General features: G+C 39.4%; 1 protein-coding gene across 1 annotated transcript in view; it reads left to right on the top strand.

Moving 5' to 3' along the window:
• The window catches only part of LOC126369339 (PH and SEC7 domain-containing protein-like), a gene marked incomplete at its 3' end in the record, with an annotated part of 68,116 nt that extends 46,834 nt beyond the window's left edge, over nt 1–21,282 (top strand). Inside the window, 8 exon segments of the mRNA XM_050013689.1 lie at nt 1,895–1,948; nt 5,956–6,040; nt 10,910–11,155; nt 11,505–11,624; nt 12,264–12,360; nt 13,952–14,085; nt 16,203–16,304; nt 21,166–21,282. Of these exon segments, the coding sequence (XP_049869646.1) occupies nt 1,895–1,948; nt 5,956–6,040; nt 10,910–11,155; nt 11,505–11,624; nt 12,264–12,360; nt 13,952–14,085; nt 16,203–16,304; nt 21,166–21,282 (955 nt within the window).
• Nucleotides 21,283–21,330: the final 48 nt, after the last annotated feature.

Genomic DNA, 21,330 nt, shown 5'->3' with positions numbered 1-21,330 from the left:
GGAGCGATGTCGCTCGACAAATGTGGCCTAGTGGAGACGAGCCTTTATTATGTCTGTAAGATAATTATTCGAAATAAACTGACCCGTGCTAATACATTCCTACCTCCATACATAACGGCCTCCGTGGTCCAGTGGTTGAGCGTTCTGCTCACGATCCGTAGGTCCCGGGCTCGAATCTCGGTGAGGACAAATCACTTTGTGATCCGTAATGACGAAAAGTAATAACGGTTAAATTAGATATTGTAATTGGCAACCCACACACACAGTGCGTCTTGATAATGTCAATGTGTAGTGTCTGTGTAAAACGAGGTTGTTTGTATGAAGTGTCTGGGGTGTGCTAAAGTGAAACCTAGAGGGTGTGCGGTAAATCTACCACGGCAAGATACGATTTGATGCGGGCGGAGGTACCGTTCGATCATCATCATCAATTTAAGAGCCACGCTCTTGTCGGTGCAGCATTTTCCATGCTACTTTTTTAGGGAAAAAATAGGGCAGTGGTTTCCCTCTTGCCTTCCGCCCCGCAGTACTCTGTCTGACGTAAGTGGGATGGCGCCCAGAGTAGTCTATTACAAAGCCATACTAGGACTCCTGTCCTCCGCCTCTGAATAGTACTGACAGTTACTGCTGCCCTCTGTCAGGTTCCATACGCAATAGGTACTATTCTTCAATCTGCACTGTAAGGTCAATGTAACCCAAACATATTTTATTCCGTAACAAGCCTTCGAGTCCATATTTACGTATTGTCCGGCGGTCAAACATTACACGGACATGTTTACAATGCTAGTTTGCCACCGCACCCTCGGTCGACCCTCGGAGCCCCATCGAGGCTGGGTAAAAGTAACAGGTTGAAAGGTTTACATATCGTCGTCAAATAGTGAAGCCGTGGCAACCCAGTTGGTAGAACGCTTGCCTCTCACTTTGAGGTCGCAGGTTCGAATCCAGCACAGGCCTAACTAAACCAATGATTGTCGAATTTGATTTCGAATTCATGTTTGGATCATAAATGATTATCACATGCTCAGCGGTGAAGGAAAACATCGTGAGGACACCCACATTCTCGAGAAATGCGTTTTCGGAGGTATGTGACCTAACCTGTATTGGGCTGGTTTTCCCTTCGCGGGTTGGAAGGTCAGACAGGCAGTCGCTTCTGTAAAAAACCGGAACTGTCAAATCATCAGGTTAGGTAAGCGGACCCTGTGAAAAACGGCATAATGCTAGGGAGATGATGTGTAAAGTCAAGAGTTGTTCAATAATATTAAAGTACCACTAACTATAGCGTTTCACAATAAGTAAACTACGTTTTGGTCCATCGATCGCCAAATTGATTTCCTCCGACAACATGTAATCAAGATGTTATCGATACAACCTCCCTTGTGCCGTTGTATATTTTATTACTTGTTTTCCTCAAATAATATCCTATATAGGTATACCTAGATAGATAAATAGAACCGGAGAGAAAAAGGTAAGGATTGTGGTTTTAGTGATTTGAAAGTCCAACAGTAGAATATAAACCCACAGTGGAATGACGCGAAAGATCCCGTTTAATGTGACAACTTCTATCCCGTCTTCTATATAAATAGTGGTGTTGTAAATTGAGGCCAGTATCCCTAAGTCGGTTTTCACGATATGCTCTGAAAGCGATATGCCCTGAGGAAGATGGGCCCTGAGGTTGACATGCCCTGAAGAAATAGCATCTGAACACATTATTTAATTATGTTTCTTTCAATTAAGTATCTTTGCTAGACTAGTAAAGACTGACAGAAACTGCGGCTGGGAAACTTCTTACAGACGTTTGGGAATTAAGATTACAGTGTTCCCCCTACGTCCTATTTCTTTCCCTAATATGAATATTCCTAATATATAATATTATTAAGAATAGAATCGTTTGTTACAGTTCTAAAATGCCTGCGTCTTTCGTCAGATCCCGTCACTTTAAGACTGAAAAAGGGTGAGTAGCTCTAAACATATTATACTTTATCCATTTTTCCGCAAGTTTGGTTGACTAACGTGCTAGATAAATATGTAAATACCTGAATGCTAGCATTCAAAATATATTGAAGCTTGCAACAGCTAAACTTTAAAAGGAAAAGCAATGCAAGTTTTAGGCTTTTGATCGGAAGGTATTGGTTTTGGTAGAGACTTTTTGTAGTTATTTCTTTTTATTTTTGGTGCAATAAAGTATTATAAGTAAGAATTGTATTGCCAGTTGGGGTAAATTGTTGGGATCACATTTTAACAACTCATTTTCTATTTCACGATACCGCATTTCCATACAAGTCAGATGTATACTAGGTTCGGCCGAATAGAAGTCAGAAATGCGGATTTCAAAATTCTAAAATTATTTATTAGCTCATAAAACATGGTACAATAAAGCCGTAATAAGTATATCAGTTGAGTTGCTTTAATAAAAACGGTATTCTGTATCAAAATGTTTATTTTACACCAAAAGCAAATATCTCTCATAACTGGAAAGTAAGATATTTTTGTTTGATGAGCGGGCACATTGTCTAAACTGCCTAGTTACATTTTAAAAGGAAGCGGAGGCTTGACATAATGATCCGATTACACGAGTGAGTCGTAAAATTCTCGGTGTCTCAGTGGAATAGCCAGGTCCAATACTTCAGCTCGTAAATAATAGTATTTGCCAACGTAAATATAAGTGTGCAGCGCAGCGTAGAGGCAGAGAACATTAAAGTCTTATCTGCCCAATGCACGTGGAGGCGCTAGGTGGTACCGCGCGGCTTTTGCGACGGGGAACTGGAGTTAAAGCGCGTAGTTAGGATACGTTTAGGAACCGGTTATGTGTACGCAACGATCTCGTATGCCGAGTGCATCCTGCATATCCTCACTATATGCGCGTGATAAAAGTCATCTTTTCCGCGCGACTAAAAACCGACTAGACGGCGGATCGCGTGCATGCTGGCTCGCGCGGCACCTGTTCTCCAAGAGTACGCGAAGCTGCAAGCATAGACATGGCATTCCAAGTACGCGGATTCCTGATTCGGATTTCTGTGTGAACGAAAAAAACATAAAAAAATCTACCTGCGGGCTTAGCACCGTAAGCACGCGACTCTTTCTCGCCGCGACAGAGATCATATGTCTCTTTCTGTGCAGTACTGTGAGAGAGTGACGGGTGACGTATGTCGAGGCGAGAAAGAGTCGCACGCTTACGGTGCTAAGCCCGCTGGAACGCTCCCGGTGTCTGCGTATGCATACTATTTAGTAAAGGGCTTTAGCTATACAACACCATGGTGTGGCTTGAGCAATACTATTTAGTAGGGTGGAAATTAAAATTCAAGTTAAATGTCCTTTAAATTGTGTTATGCAATGTGCAGCAGCACGCACATTGCATAACACAATTTAAACGCTTCATGCATTCACATAAGTTATGCGAAATGTCCCACATTTCGTAGAATGTAGGAATTTCAAGTCTAGCGGGTACTTTGTGACTGTCCAAGAATTTAAGAGTCTAGAATTTTACTTTTATCTAGTCTAAATACATATATAACCTATGCGTATCACCGGATTCCGGAAGTATTTAAGAATAAAAATAAAATAAATAAATTTCCAGTTTTATTTTCTTTCTTTTTTTTTTTTAGTTTCTGAATCGTTTAGTTACTATGTTAGTATTTGAACTTCTAGGGAGGTTAAAAAGGCCACATCGAAGCAATTCATCTAAAAAAGCAATATTACAATTTTGACATTGCTTTTTTAGATGAGTTGCTTCGATGTCGGCTTTTTAACCCCCTAGTTTTTATGCTCATTCATAAACATGATGCAATAGGCTTCACAAAATTGTAAATAAATGTACCTAACTTTCATAAAAATATTCCTATCATACCGTGTGTAGTACGTTATAGTTCATATAGTACGAGTCGATCCCGACTCTGGGGAGGCGGCCGGGATACGGTCGGTTAGCTTCTTAATAATGTAATGTGTACCGACGAGTGTGTCGATACTGCAACCTAGATTGTCTAGATTATACTTCAATTTTAGGCTCAGTTGGAAACGGTGGATTGTATGCTATACCTTGTCTTGTCAAATCATCAATACAATACAAGATATAAAAATAAAATAACTATTCTAGATTAAGTAAATTAAATTCATCTTTTTTGGGGGTTATGTATACGTTTTTACAATAAAATACCAGATAATATTTTAAATTTGTCAAAAAATAAATTTAAAACTCATGTGAAGCTAACTTTGTTGTGAAGCTTAAGTATTGAATGTGTTCCTCTAGTTATTAAATAACTTGATATAAAAGATGCTGTTGCAGTTTCTAGTAATTTCTTCTCCTCAGCCATAACACCTTGCGAAATGACGAAAATTCAACAAGTTTATCCATGATAATTACGTCGAATAAATGATTCTGATTTCAAGGCATAATGTTTTGTATTTTTAAAACGATATTTAAATAAAAGCTTTTAAGTTTTACTAAACGTACTAACAATATACGAGTCGCCGCCTATTGTGCATATTTTTATTTGTATATATATGTCCTGTGTATATGTTTTGTGCAATAAAGAATTATTGATCATTCAAATTCAAAAATATCTTTATTCAGTAGGTAACATAGTTACACTTTGAATCGTCAATTTTTACATAACGAACATCTCATACGCCTAAAACTACTGCAGCTTCTCACAACCTGTATAGCCGGGAAAAGAAGATGCAAGAAAAACCTCGGCACAGGGCCCTAAACGTTGCATTGATTAATTGAGTATATTGTTGAAGCCCGTTAGTTGTTGAAGGATAATGTGATTTGCATTAGGAAGTATGATAGATAAACGCCCGCGCGTTTACTGGAATATGTCATAAAAGGTTTTTTTTTAATGTGTGTGTGGGAGATGCGGAATAATAATAATAATAATAATAATAAAGATCTTTTTATTTGTTCTCCACAATGTAATGGAATGGAATGCAATGGAATGTTTCTGTGATTCAGTCAGTTTCCAATAAATAATACGAGCGCTCCACGTTTTGTCATTTTGAACACATACACACATACATAAACTCACGCCCGTAATCCCTAATGGGGTGGGCAGAGCCACAAGTAATCAAAGACAACTTGCAGCCACTGTCATTGCTTTTTTGACATTTTGAAATTTTGACTTTGTACAACTGAACGCATGGTGTCAATTACCTAATCTGTGCTAATGGCTCCCAGGGTTGCGGCTGAAGCGATTAAGAATAGTTTTTGAGAGTTGACGTAAAAAAATCCGAATTCTGACGTAAAAAAATCCGATTCACAGTTTTATGACTTGCTAATTTTGGGAGGCAGAGAAATTGAAAAGATCATTGTCCGTTATAATTATTTATTAAACGTAATTGTCATGGATAAACTTGTTGAATTGCATGTAAATTTAACATGTTTGTATACACGTAATTTCGCAATGTATTACGTAAGGAGAAGAAATGATGAGAAACTGCAACAGCAACACATCTTTTAAATCAATGTACACATTAGAAGCTATTGTATACCTAGCGGAATATATTGAATGCCAGACATTTTTATCATTAAAATTTAGGTAATCATTAATCTTATAAAAAAACATACACACAAAATATGCTTAACACGTTCAACGCCACGCAAAAAAGTTGATTGTTTCATTCAAGCTACGGAGGACACCCGCGTGGCACGTCATCAATTTTGTTTTTTTTTCTCGCAAATTAACCATAGATTTTAATTATTAGTACATATGTCTCAACGATTACGAATAGTAATACAACGTTGTAAAAAATACGGAAATCATCACTTTGCCTGTGGGTCGCGTGGCGTTGAACGTGTTAACATTTGTTTTAAATACTTATGTACAAATAAAATCATTGACAGCATCAAGCTTTAGTATGTGTCCCCAGTTTTAGAAGCGTCGCATATGCCACGCCGCGGGTGCTGGGCCACGCCCATTAGTGGGACGTGTACAGACGTTACATGTATATACGTTTACGTTTCAGACCCGCAGATAAAGGCGAACGTGCGCCGGTACCTGTCCGCGGCCGCCGAGCGCCGGAGTAGTGGCATACGAACAAACCACGACAAGTTAGTATACATTGTACATTATTTATTTATCTAATAATGACAACTATAAGTTACCATACAGGCCAAGGCCATAACTTAGACACATAAATATAAACTTTAATTATTATAGAAATATTTACAGTAGGTACTAAACTTATCAAATATCCTTCATTATTATTATACTAACCTATTATCACATATTATTCCCTAGAGTTATTCCGTTTTTCACAGGGTCCACTTACTTAACCTGATGATTTGACAGGTCCGGTTTTTTTACAGAAGCGACTGCCTGTCTGACCTTCCAACTCGCGAAGGGAAAACCAGCCCAATACAGATTAGTTTACATACTTGCAAAACCAAAACCTGCATATATCGGGATTGTGGGTTTCCTCACGATATTTTCCTTCACCGCTGAGCATGTAATAATTATTTACGATCCAAACATGAAGTCGAAAGCAAATTCGACAATTGGTTTAGGCGTGTGCTGGATTCGAACCTGCGACCTCAAAGTGAGAGGTAAGCGTTCTAGCAACTTGGCTACCGCCGTGAGTTTACTATTCAGTAATTATTCTATTTATAACTATATAAAATAATGACGCCAACAAGAAAGGTCCAACGATAATTTGAGCAGTGTAAGGTAGGGCTAGTCTCTTAACTCCCTCCCTAACACTATTACCGGATATCAGCTGTCAGGAGGGTGGCGCGAAGGTGGGGTAAAATATAGAGGGTCATCTTTATAGCTGTTTTTTTGGGTTTTTTATATACTGTGACATGATTGTATGTTACACCTTATGTTGCTTTTGTATTCAGGTCAGTGAGCTTGTTTTTATTAATAAAATAATAAAAAGATTTATTTCTCCATTTTTAAACCGAGAGAGCCGTGGTTGCCCAGTTGGTAGAACGCTTGCCTCTCACTTTGAGGTCGCAGTTTCGAATCCAGCACAGGCCTAAACTAATGATTGTCGAATTTGTTTTCGAGTACATGTTAGGCCCATTATTATCACGTGCTCAGCGGTGAAGGAAAACATCGTGAGGATAACGCACATACTCGAGAAATGCGTTTCGGAGGTATGTGACCTAACCTGTGTTGGGCTGGTTTTCCTTCGCGGGTTGGAAGGTCAGACAGGCAGTCGCTTCTTTAAAAATCCGGACCTGTCAAATCTTCAGGTTAGGTAAGCGGACCCTGTGAAAAACGGGATAATGCTAGGGGAGATGATGAAACCATGACATCATAATTATCTACTATTATGTCTCGTGGTTTTGATGAATTCAAACTATTTCAAACTCATAAAGTCGAGTTCAATGGATTAGAGCCCCAGCCAGGATTCGAACCCGTGACAATACGATTTCACACGTTCTTACTATGCATTGGTATTGGAAGTCAATTGTAAAATATACTTTATCTCTCTCTTTATTGAGGAGCTGCGCTCTTGTCGGTGGAGTAATCGCCATTACTCCATAGATAGGGCGTGTAGAACAGTGGTTGCCCCAATCGCCTTCCGCTCCGCAGTACACCGACCAATTTCTCAATCGGTGATGTTCTAGCCAGACTCCATCCCTACCAGAATCCATTTCCTCGGCCTCAAACCAGTACTGATACCGCTGCTGCCCGGCATCAGGGGTGGGCTTTAAATATAATTTATGGACTCCAATAAGCAATCGTATATTCATCACTTATTTAAGAGCCACGCTCTTAACAGTGTTGAATCTCCATTCTTGTATATCAAAGGCCAATTCTTTCACTTCCTTATAAGACGCTACGTTCACCTTCTCTTCAATCTGTTCCATATAAGCTCTTCTTGGTCTTCCCCTTCCTCTCTTTTGTAGCTTCTCCTTCTACGATGTTTTTAATAAATTCATCTTGTCGTATTAAGTGTCCAATCTTCTTCTATCGTGTGGGTTGTGATGTGAATTACCAACCTCATCAGCCCTGGTGTCAGGGATATTATTGAACCGCCAAATGCCCTGACATGGCTCATGTAACAACTACTTAGTTACATCTATAAGTAGTAACCGGGACCAACAGCTTAACGTGCCATTCGAAGCACGGATCATGTTATTTTTTGGATAATCATCTGATCAGCCCGTAATGTCCTAAGCAAACTAAGGATCACAAAGTGATTTTTGTGATATGTCCCCACCGGGATTCGAACCCGGGACCTCCGGATCGTGAGCCCGACGCTCAACCACTGGACCACGGAGGCCGTTATAGTTAGTGTCCAATCATCTTGCCTCTTCTCTCCTTAATAACTAGTGGTATAATCGTATATTTGCTAGTTTGTTATTGTGTATGTTTTCAATTGTATTCTTATTAGAACTGCTTGTTCGTACTTATCTTCACGGTGTGATCTCATAAAGAATGAGCGATAAAATGCGGATGTAAAACGTTAACTGCTTTCTACGTGAATATCGCATACATACACTATACATACCACCTTACAAATAAAAAATAACCCAAGGATGAACGTGGGTTTAAGAATTTGACAGCCAAGCGAAATTCAGTCGAATTATATGATAATTGGGCTTCAGGACCCCGATACCGACCCCACCGGCGTGGTCTACGATTTCCCTCAATCAGCGCTTATCGCTATCGACCCACTAGGGTCGATTAATTCTTTCAAATATTTTTCCTCTCAGACGACACCCTGGGTCGAGGTTCGCACCCAACTGGGCACCCTCAGGCCTGTTGTCTTAAACGTTGTACCGGGTGAGAGAGCCTTCAGCGCTCCCCATTTGTCCGGCCAAGTAGTTAATGCCATCTGCCGCAAATCTACAATAACTCACGTCAAAAAAAATGAAATTGGATTCAATTTTACTTTACTGTCAAATACTTAAACCCACGTTCATCCCTGGTTTATTTTTTATTTGTAAGGTGGATAACGTTTAGTGAAAACCTCTTAATCGCCATTTTGAAAAATCAAGTCGATATAAAAAACAGCCTCCGTAGTCTAGTGGTTAGAGCGTTAGGCTCACGATCTGGAGGTCCGGATTCGATTCCCGATGGGGACATTGTCGAAATCACTTTGTGAGACTGTCCTTTGTTTGGTAAGGACTTTTCAGGCTTGAATCACCTGATTGTCCGAAAAAGTAAGATGATTCCGTGCTTCGGAGGGCACGTTAAGCCGTTGGTCCCGGCTATTAGCCGTAAAAACACCTCCACCAACCCGCAGTGGAGCAGCGTGGTGGAGTATGCTCCATACCCCCTCCGATTGATTGAGGGGAGGCCTGTGCCCAGCAGTGGGACGTATTGGCAGTTTATGTATTATGTATATACAATTTAACCCGGAATTATGTTAACGAGGGACTTTCCAGGCTGCATTCTCCATAAACAATACAGATGGCGCTGTATACCCCTGCCTACCTCCTGAGGGATACAGGCGTGTAATGCTGTCGTGTTGTAATTTTGTTTTTGGACTACAAACACTCACAATACAGCTTTTGTATGTTACAAAGTAATAACTGAAGACAAAGTGCCCACAGTTTGAAATTATAAACATATTATTCAAAGCGTAACCGCATATCGACTTCTCGGAAACGGTTTACTTATTCTGTTGTTATTTAATTAGTTATAGTCCTATGATCAGTAATCACCGCTAACATTCAAAGAACTGTTTTGTTTATAAAGGCAAAATTCTATCGAAATAAATTTGACTCGGGCGGGACTTGAACACAGCTCTTGTCAAGCCTGGGGCCTGTTTAATAAAACTTACAATTGTAAATTACAATGACAATTTGATGTACATTTCGGAGTTTGTTATCACAAATATTTTGCAGTTTCATATTAGCTACGCAATGAACACCAAATTGTCGTTGTAATTTACAATTGTAAGTTTTCTTAAACAGGCCCCTGGACCATCACACCACCGGGTCCTCCTCCTGTCCATGCGAAATTCTTCGATCTATTTATCGTCATTAAGCCGGCCGGTTTGGCAAGAGATGCCGGTTCAAGTCCTGTCCGAGTCAGATTTCTTTGGATTTAATTTTCAAAAATCTGAATCATTTATTCCACGTAATTATCATGGATAAACTTGTCGAATGTTAATGTAACATTTTTGAATTTACGTCATTTCGCAAGGTGTTATGGCTGACAAGAAGAAATGATAAGAAACTGCAACAGCAACACATCTTTTAAATCAACGAGGGTACATTACAAGTTATTTAATAACTAAAGGAACAAATTTAATAATTTAAGCACATAATAACGGGTTCTTACCGCGTTTAAATGGGGATATGACACTCCCGATATTTCGACACTGTTGCAAGTGCCATGGTCACGGGATGACTGAACCCGTAAGTAAGAACCCGTTATTATGTGCTTTAATTATGATAATAACCGCGTAAACTTAAAACAATGTGTAAACAAATTTAATACCAGACATTTTTATCATTTAGGGAATCATTAATCTTATAATAATCATACATAAAGTAATTTTTTTACATAAAGTATTATTTTATACATAATTTAATTACATAAAGTAAGCTACACATGTGCTTGAAATTTATTTTCTGATAAATTTGTGAGTTTCCCTAAACACGGGTGTGTGGTATCAAAACACAAAAATCTGTTTTGTTTGTTTGCTTGTTATCATCCATTGACCATACCAGATAAAGAAGTTGTCAATTTTTACATGTTACATTAGCATTATTTACAATATACAAAGACGTATTGACTCAACCAATTGAAAATCAATTCACAACCAATGTTGTCAGAAACGGTTAAAGCTCGGAATACATACATATATAGATATGTCGTGGCCAGATCTTAGAATTGATCATTTCATGATGTGTTCGATCATTTTATGAAATGGTCATATTTACTTCATACTTCGTATTTACTACCACTTATGTGCCACACTTTATGCCTTTAACGAATATTCTGTACTATTCCAGAAATTCACCGCCATCGAGCAACTCAACGAGCAACTCAACGAGCAACTCAACGAGCAACTCATCGAGCCAGTCGTCGAACGGCTCCACAGCAAGCTCGGGCGACAGTTGCGAGGCGTTGCTAGGCCCGGAGCGGCGGCGGCCGCGCGCGCACCAACCCAAGTTCGAAGCATACATGATGACCGGCGACCTTATGCTCAACCTCACCAGGGTCCAACACCCGCTAAACCACCCGCCGCTATATCATAGGTACGAGTTTTAATCCTTTCAGATCGTTCTAACTAGCTAATTTAACCCACTCCTGGGCTCCTGAGCTTATCTTAACAGGTTCTCTGCGTATGACCCACTTATAAGGACATAAATTTGAAACCCATGCGTGTATGTCCCATAATATGTAGGGCACTTTTTTTCTTGCCATAGTGTGTCTATGTACATAAATTCCAATGTGTTTATCGAAAATATTTCAAACCATGCAGCTGCTTCCTGCTTTCAAGCATATTGGATTCGTAACAAGAATTGAAAAGAGCAACAAGTGTTTTGTTGTTGTTGTTGAAGAGTTGAGTTGTTGTTGAGTTTGATGTTTGATGTAATGTTGCAGGTATAACTCAACGCCAGCGTCGCCGAGTGAGTCCCGCCTCTACGGGCGCGCGGAGCTGGCTCAGAGGCACAACTCCTCGCCAGACACCGGCCTCGTCACCACAGAACATGCCAACAAATTGTAAGCATAATAACCCTTTTTCTATAGCACTCGCCAGTGCTCAGGGAATCAAAGAAAAAAAATCCGTACAGTCTCACTCGGATGGGATTTCAACCCACAGTTTTTGTCAAGTCGGAACTGGATTGGGAATGCAATCCCGACTCGAGATCACAAATTCGAGATCCCGCGGGATTGGATATATCAATCCAAAATTCTCGGGATCTCGTCTAGTTCATAAAAAAATGTAAAGCTTGTTTGTGATAGTGAAGTTAATTAAAACAAAATCTTATGTGAAAGAAAACAAAAATCTTTATTCTTCAATATTATTAACTAAATAATTAAGTTTTCTTTCGAAATCAGCATAATCAAAACAAAAAGTATAACTCGAGGAGATTAGATAGTAGTTATTTATGGGTGATTTTGAAAGTAGCTACGTAAAAAAACAAAGCTACCCACTTACATCAGTAAATAATAACCGGGACCAACGGCTTAACGTGCCTTCCGAAGCACGAATCATATTACTTTAGGACAATCAGGTGATCAACCCAACCAAATTAGGGATCACAAAGTGATTTTTGTGATATGTCCCCACCGGGATTCGATGTGAAATAGGCGTGAGTGTGTGTATGTAATGTAATAAGTGTATGTGTAATGTTGCAGGTTCAGCTCGGTGCCGGCGTCGGGCGGGTCCACGCCGGGCGAGCTGGCTCGCGCGGCGCACACGGTTAGAACCTCCCGCTCTGAGGACCACCTGCAGGTCAATACGCATGCGCACCTGCGAACATAGCTTAAAGGTCGAACCACGTCTGTCAGCAAAGCGTGCTCACGCGCGCGATCGTATTTTGTTTGTTCACAGTATAAATTGCTCACAGTAAGGTAGGTAGATATTTGGGTGAAATGAACTTTCACCTCTAGACATCCTAAAATCACACCATCTTGTTAAAAATGGACTTCCATACAACGAAAATCGCCGTAATTACACGTTATTCGGAATATAAAGAATAAAATATGATAAAAATAATATATGTACTTCTTACCTACATTTATGTTTTTCTTTGTTTCTGTATGTTTATATTTTCTGTGTGCAATAAAATACCTATTTGTAATGTATTTGCATATCGTATATATATCGTGTGGGTTGTGAGGCGAATTACCAACCTCATCAATCCTGGTGTCAGGGCTATTATTGAGCCGCCAAAGGCCCCTGACATGGCTCAAGTAACGACTATTCAAGTATTAATAACGTAACAAAACTACCTTTATTACCGCATGTATTTATACTGTGTCTTACACGCGTATGCAAGCTATCGCCTCGTCGATTCTGCCGCGTGTGGTTGCTCTGTCTCGCTCTAGCAAATGCCTGTTCTTAGTAACAGAAAAAGAAAGAAGTTTAGGAAAGTGCGTAGATGCCCTGACAAATTTGGTTTGACCATAACACTGCCTCGCAGTCAGCTGCGGTAATCATGTGATTGGCTAATATTTCAATAAACTACAACGGCTGTCATTTTCGACCAATCATGAAACAGGATTTATATCTGTTAACGAGTAGACTGTGTTACACAAACACCCCGATGTTCCTACATTTTATTGCAGAACGGGCCTCGTATTTTTGAATCATTCGTCCCCAACTGACGTGTGAAATTATTTACCTGTCTGATCTTGCAAATGACAAGTTCTGGAAGCTTAGCATCGTAAGCGCGCGACTCTTTCTCGCCTCGAAATACGTCACCCGTCACTCTCTCACAGTACTGCACAGAAAGAGACAGACGATCTCTGTCGCAGCGAGAAAGAATCGCGTGCTTACGGTGCTAAGCCCGCTTATGATATGTGCTACGTGAAACGGTTATGTACTTTCGCACGCGAATCGAAAACGAACGATTCACAAATATGGCCCCAGACCCCAGTTGACTAACCGACTTGTTCTGATTATCCCGTTTTTCACAAGGTCCGCTTACCTAACCTGAAAATTTGACAGGTCCGGTTTTTACAGAAGCGACTGCCTGTCTGACCTTCCAACCCGCTAAGGGAAAACCAGCCCAATACAGGTTAGGTCACATACCTCCGAAAATGCATTTTTCGGGAATGTGGGTTTCCTCACGATGTTTTCTTTCACCGCTGAGCACGTGATACTCATTTATGATCCAAACATGAATTCAAAAACACATTCGAAAATCAGTGGTTTAGGTTAGGTTAGGTGCTGGATTCGAACCTGCGACCTCAAAGTGAGAGGCAAGCGTTCTACCACAGCGACTTGTTCTGATATTCTTCACTTTTACTTATCGTAGATAGATGTAGATGGCACTCACTATTTGCCCGGGCTTATTGTATAGATATGTTTCAAATTTCAGAAGGAGTCATCCCTAAGTGCAGTGGCAGTGGACATGGAGGAGGATGTGACGTCATCGTTGAATACGTTGCTGGACGCGCGGCCCGACTCCGCCACGCCCGCGCCGCGCTCCGACTCGCTGCCCGACCGGGACAGGTGAGATGCCGTGAACCTTACTATCTTCTTATCGTGTCGATAAGCCGTTAGTCCCAGTTGCTACTTACTGTTGTAAGTAAGTAGTCGTTACATGAGCCATGTCAGGGGCCTTTGGCGGCTCAATAGTAACCCTGACACCAGGGTTGATGAGGCTGGTATTCCACCTCACAATCCACACGATACGAAGAAGATCGTGTCGATGGCAAACTAAATAGTGTCGGCCCAAAACTGGCATCAAGTATGGCGCTATCTATGTATGGCGCGCATATATGTGCGTGCAGGTGTTCCGGCACGCAGGACACGATGTAAGATGTTCCATCGTTTGGGGAACAGTGCCGCACTTGCACTTTAAGTCCGAGCCATCTTAAAAAACCCACCTAAACAAATTGTCCTTTCTTCGGCCCACCTGAGTCCGAAGTCTATTTAGAGATTTCCAAGTAAGCCAAGGCTAATCAAGACCTGGCGAACCTTATTATGTCAACTTATATTAAATTAGTTATTTCACTCTCAGTAATAATATAATAAAATAAAACTAGGATTAAGATGAAATCATTGCGCTAACATAAGTAACAATACATAATTATGTTAACCAGCTATATATGAAGATAACGTTAACATTAAACACTTAATACCGAGCGCGATGAATTGAAAGCCTGACCACCTGCGGCGATCAATTATACATATTTAAATGGTGTACTCACATGCCCGCTATGTGCGAGGATCTTTCCCAACAAGATTAGCTATTTAAGCCCCATGCGAGCACGTGAACATCGGAGTTGAAGTAGTCGCCGTAGCCGAAATCGGCTGCATCACATCATAATTACTAAAATGAATGTACAGTCATGAGCAATATAATGTACCCACTTTAGGACTCTGTCGCACTAACATTATTTAATATTTAGTAAGACTTACAGTGCTATTTGTCAAAAATCATCATGAGACATGGTACCAAAGTGTATGCATATTGAATATTGATGCTCGTGACCGTATGTCATTTGCTGCCGGATTGATTTCATATTTAATCAGGATGTCGCGTTTGTAAAACAGTGTTCGAATATGTAATGTCGGAAGCATAAGAAGTCGAAGTTAAAGGAAGAAACAGACGAACTTACATTTATTATTTAAAGACGCCACCGTTAACCAGACGCGTTTAATGTTATAAGTTCGATTACGAAAACAGCTGTTTAATATTATAAGTTCGATTGTCAACCGCCATACATAATACAACTTGTTCATCGCACACAGCGTGGTAATGCGGCGAGTGTAATGGGCACCTTAGCGCCTGGAACAACTCGGGCGTAGGATATGCGTATCAAATCCGAGTCGCCGCCCGCTAATAGTCCCGTGTGCGACAGGCCTAACAGTGTCGGGTTAGGTGGCAAGTCGCCCATATAATATCTGGCCTGCGGGCGAGTTAACACTTTTAATATTTTTTTGTAATCAACTCGCCTGTATAAAACTATTCAAGAAATTGGAACAGTTTACTCTTAACCAAGAATGAAAGGGTTTGGGAATTTGATGCATTCCCAAAACAAAGAAAACATAATTTACAACATTTTAAGTTGGTAAGCCCCAGTAACTACTTACTGATGTAAGTACGAAGTCGTTACATGAGTCACGTCAGGGGCCTGTGGCGGCTCAATAATAACCCTGACACCAGAGTTTATGAGGTTGCTAATCCACCTCAAAACCCACACGATAGAAGAAGAACATTTTAGGAACAAATCAACAAAAAGCTAGGTGAGGTGTGGCTACTTAGTTTATCTTGCGATGGATGTACCTATGATTACCTCAACTAGGATATAATGAGCTTATGTTATGTGCGGACAAAATCACCCCATCATTCTTTCGAAGTAAACTCACCCACTCGTGAAACCATTCAGGCGAGTTGACTACAAAAAAGTCATAAAAAGTGTAAACTCGCCCACAGACGAGGGGGTTAAAAAGGCCACTTATGAACAATTCATTTAATATATAAAGCAATATTGCAATTTGACAAGTATGCGCAATGTGAAAAAATATCAAAAGAGTAATACTGCATTTGATTGTGGCCTTATTAACGCCCCAGATGTTAAGCGGGCGAGTTGCGTCGTAACCCGCAGTGTGCGTATTGTTAGGATCGTGTGGACGTACAACGCGCCGGTGTCGTCGGAGCGCGCGTGTAACGGCTCCGGACACACCTCCAACTCCACCTCAATCTCCGACGGCATGTCGCAGCGGTATGACAGATTCACTATTTTACAATGGTACCGATTCGGGCAACCACCAAGTTCTTTTTTAAACTGGCGGCGGGTATCAATGCCTGTAACATCTATTGTGATGACCGCCTTATGCTACAGTTCACCTCTATGCCGTACCCTAATTCTACAGGCTGTTAGTGACACCGTAACGAAAACCTTGAGGGATGATTCAGACCATGTTTCTGGGTTGATATCAAGCGAAAATTTCCGCCATATCGAAATGAATATGTACAAAAATACACTAAAATTTTCTCGAATTTTCCGATGGAAAATTACACTTGATATCAACTCAGAATCATGGTCTGAATCATTCCCCAAAGTTTTCGTTACGGTATCATTAACACCCGTTCATACACGGACGGCTACCTGTACGTACTTGTACGGGGTGTAAGTGACATCGTAACGAATACTGATTGGGATGATTCAGCTCATGATTCTGAGTTAATTATGCAATTTTAAATTATTTTAAAAAGCACAAAATTCTATGACGTAAAATTCGACTTGATTTTAACTCTGAATCATGAGCTGAATCAAACCGCTCAGTATTCGGTACAGTGCCACTAACACCCTACGTATATTACAATGGTACCGATTCGGGTAACCACATTTTTTTTTTAATCTAGCGGCTATGCTGGCCTTTTTTCATGCACGGTATCATTGCCTGTAAGATCTATTGTGATCGCCGCCTTATGCTACAATACACCTCTAAGTACTACACCTATCAATATAGTAACGTATTTTTTTCGAAGTAACTCCAACTTATTTTGACAGGACTAAAAGTAGTTCTATCTCTTTCTTGCACTTATTGTAGGTGAAGGACGGCACTAGTTTAGGAGCTGTCTAAGTAAAATTAGGTTAAGTTTGTGTCCGCCCGAATAGGCACCATTAGCTTTCACATTATAGTTACAATATTATTCTCTTAGCTAACGGCTTTAGATTTTTTTTTCGTAATTTACGATTTTTTGATATTTTGATATGGTGGAGGTAACGCGGTTGTTTCGATGGCTTTCTCTTTTTTTCCAATTCGCAAAAACGTCGAATAAGTGAAGATTTCTTATGTCTTCCTCTTGGCTCATGAATTCAAAATTAGTCGCTTTCACGTGCACGGAATTAAATCGAGTTATTTTTGAGACAGCTTCCGTAATTACACTTAATTATTTTATTATTCTAATTAATTTTATTAGTTAATAAGCGAGACGTAGATATAGCTAGAGTATTTGATGCTTACGTATATAAAACGCTTTCAATTTATCACGTTTTATACAAAAATAATATATTGTTATACAAAATTCTAGACCTGCTAATAGCGCGCACAACCTACAAAATTATTTCATCTTAAATATGTTTTCTATTACTCAGAATTCGACCTTAACGTTTAGGCAAATGCATCAATTTACTGCGAAATGGCCCCGATTCCTCAGACTTTTTAAGTTATACCCGTCTTTCCTTATCCGCCGAAAATGAATGAGTGAATGAATGAATAAGACGGGGGAATAAAATAGGCATCTCTCTCAAATGCGTTTGACGTGTAGGTACTGTCAACCTTAATACTGCCGGGTTATTTATCGGCCAATATAAAATTTTGGGAGGGTTGAATTTTATGCCTGTCGATTGCCCGTCCCTTTTCTTTTGGGCGGATAAGAAAATGACAGGTATAACTTAAAATAAATTTAAATGGTGTGTACTTGAATCAGAACCCATTTCTTAATTCTAAAATCGGTTTAATAATTGCGTCACCGCGTCATTTTTAGGGTATAATAGATGTATATACAAAATTGGTTTAGGGCTTTATATAATATTATTACATAATCAAATGGTATGCATAAGTCATGGGAGGTAAACTCCCTAATACTCGATTCATTAGTATTATTTATTGCAATTTCACATAGATTTAAGAAGTAAAACATGGACCCAGGTTCATGCTACGGCAGTGTTTACTAACTTACAACCTCTACACTCTACAACATGGTACAACAAAACAACGTATGCTCAAAAGTGAAATAAACTACCCACGACTAATGTTTTTAATTCACTATTTTTTTTTTTATTAAAAATAAGTACAGTACTTAACACAATTTTTTACAATTGACGGTGCAACAAAAACCAACTTTGGTTTGTCCGTACACCGACATTCATCATCGTTGCTTCCAATTTGCAACATAAATTTACAAGGCAATTTTGAACTTTTAGTAAAATATTCACTTATAGTTTTAATGATTTTTATGTATGTGTCAAATGATAGTACTCGTAATTAAATACGTTAGTCAGTAATTCGCTTAATTTTCAATAATAAATTTAAGTCCTTGGAATGTTCGAGATACCAATTTGATGGTAACACTTACGTCATCAAATGGCTAGCAATGTCGGCTTTTCATAGGATTGCATATATCTTGTTTTGTTGTACCATGTTCTAAATATATATTGCACCATGTTGTTATATGTCAGTGTAACATATTTGAAGAATTTTGGGCCCTGCTATTTTCACAGTTACTTTTTCTTAGCAGTTTAAAGCCTTTAAAGAAGTTACATAGTTTGCAAGCATGAATTAGTTTAGTTAGTAAAGACACAAAAACTTGCTCATATTGGTGATCAAAACTTAATTTTACTTTAGTTTGACCGTTTTAAAAATAGTGCCTTTCTCTCTGTCCTTTACTTACGATAAGTACAAGAAAGAGATAGAGTTACTTTTGGAACTGGCAAACTAATTAGAATTAAGTTTGTGGCTGCCATAATTGGCATTATTATATCGTCGTCGTATAGTGAAAACATCATAAGCGTCATTTTGAAAAATCACATTGTGATGTGATTTTTTTTAACATAACCTAGATTTCTTTCAATGAGGATACACACTAGAAGGTCAAATGTAGGCGGCAGCACTGTCTATATTAAAGAACACTCAATAGTAGCGACATCTGATGAGAAAAATAGGCAGTTTTTTTCCTCGTTAATTTTATTCCGTTTTCATTAACACGTTCATGGACGGTGGTTACTGGATGAAATTTTGAAATTGACACTCAAATTATCCATTCAAATTAATTTGACACAAATGTCAAAAATTACATTAGGTTCTTTTTTTATGACAAAACAAGCTTGTAATTATTCATATATCATATATATCATACGACAGTAGAGGTAGTTCTCTATTATACCTGTATTGGAATGTGGGGCCTATGCATATACGTAGAGACAAATAAGGGAAAAAGTATTTGAACGGAAATAGACGTTGTGTCGAATTGTGAGATCGTTAAATCACGTAAACAGGCGTACTGTCCATGAAAGTGTTAAAAACACACAACATGACATGACATGTTGTGGGAGCAAGCTACAGAGATTGCAAAAGATCACGAGGAGTGAAAATCTTTTGTTCGAGCCGTACATCCCAACAGGAGTCCATAGTCTATTGCGAGGTTTTGTTAATTCTGACATCTGAATATGATATTTCAAAAAGACGCTTACCTGGTTTTCATTATAAAGCGACAATATAAAGGATGCAATTTTATAAGGTATTTTAAGGTATCGCAGGCACTGCTTGAATTGTCTGTACAGACTATATATAGACTTTTGAGGCCAAATGATTATGGTCGTAGTGCTTTAAGGGTAATCTCAGCTGAGACTGCCCTCAAGATCATGCTCAAGTCCCTGTTTTTATATAAGAACTGTCACATTGACATGATCTTGAGGGCAGTCTCGAAGCTGAGATTAGTTTATTACCACCCTAAGAGAAGTTAGCTTAGTGACAGGCATGAATTAGAATAAGATAGCACATATATATCGTCCCTCTTCTAACTGCTCCAAATGACATTTTTTTACAGAAATATTTGCAGTTTCTGATTTATTTGTCAAATTGCTAGCCGAGTTTTCTATTAGACCAACATTATACGTGGTGAGCAAGTTCGATACCGGAGATCGAACCCGCGGTTCCTGTTCGAGAAACAATCTGGTGAACCAAAATAAACACATACAGTGTTACTACAAAACAAAGACTAAAAGATAAACTATGTTTAAAATATAATCCGTATACGAAAGAAGTCCCGAAGGCCGCGGCGCTACTGTCGCAGATTCTGCATAGAATTATTATGAATTGTCAAGTTAGTTTCATTACAATCCGCCGACTTCTTTCGTGGCGCGAAATACTATTTCAAACCTAGTTTATTTTTAGTTTGTGTTTTGTAGTAACACTGTAAAATGGCCACATCGAAGCAATTCATCTAAGAATTCATATTGCATTTTGACATTTGCGCATATAAAAGTAAGTGCGCAACGCAAACAACTGTCAAACAGCAATATTGCTTTCTAACCGCCCTGTTCGTTGATGTTTGTACGATTCATAGATAAATCTATCTACATCGTTCTTTTATACAATACATTGACATATTGTGATGAGAGGTAGTTAAGAAAGGGATGATATTGGCCCCGATTCCTGCAGACACCGCCTAATTTTATTTTAAGTTATATCCGTCATTTTCATATCCGTCGAAAAGGAAAGGGGCGGATGATTCACAGCTCTTAATTTTAGGAAGAATGAGTGAATGAATGAATAACCCGGGCGTATCAAAAGGTACGTCGCTGGTATGCAATCCGTTTTACGTGCTGTCTAATTAACTGTGTCGGGTTATTGACTGATGTAAAATTTTTAGACGGTTGGTTTAGATTTGTGCTTAAAATTGACGTGTGCTCCATAAATTTTATGCTTGTCGATTACCCGTCCCTTTCCTTTTCGACGGATAAGAAAATGACAGATATAACTTAAAATAAAATTAGACGGTATTTACAGGAATTAGCACCATTGTAGACTGTATTTAAAAATAAACTACGTGCTGATTGCCAGTATGTTTGACAGGTCGTCGTCCCCGGCGTCACCGACGTCGGTGTCTTCCTCGGTGATGTCTTCACGGGCCACGCCGCCCACGTCCCATCGGCAGCCTCTACCGCACCATCACCGACCTCTCAACGGTGAGTTGCCAGAGTTACTAAAGAAACACTACAAGTGACTCCTATCACTTCA

This window comes from Pectinophora gossypiella, chromosome 9 (genome assembly GCF_024362695.1).
Source record: "Pectinophora gossypiella chromosome 9, ilPecGoss1.1, whole genome shotgun sequence".
NCBI lineage: Eukaryota > Metazoa > Arthropoda > Insecta > Lepidoptera > Gelechiidae > Pectinophora > Pectinophora gossypiella.
This window is presented reverse-complemented; position numbering and strand designations above follow the sequence as displayed.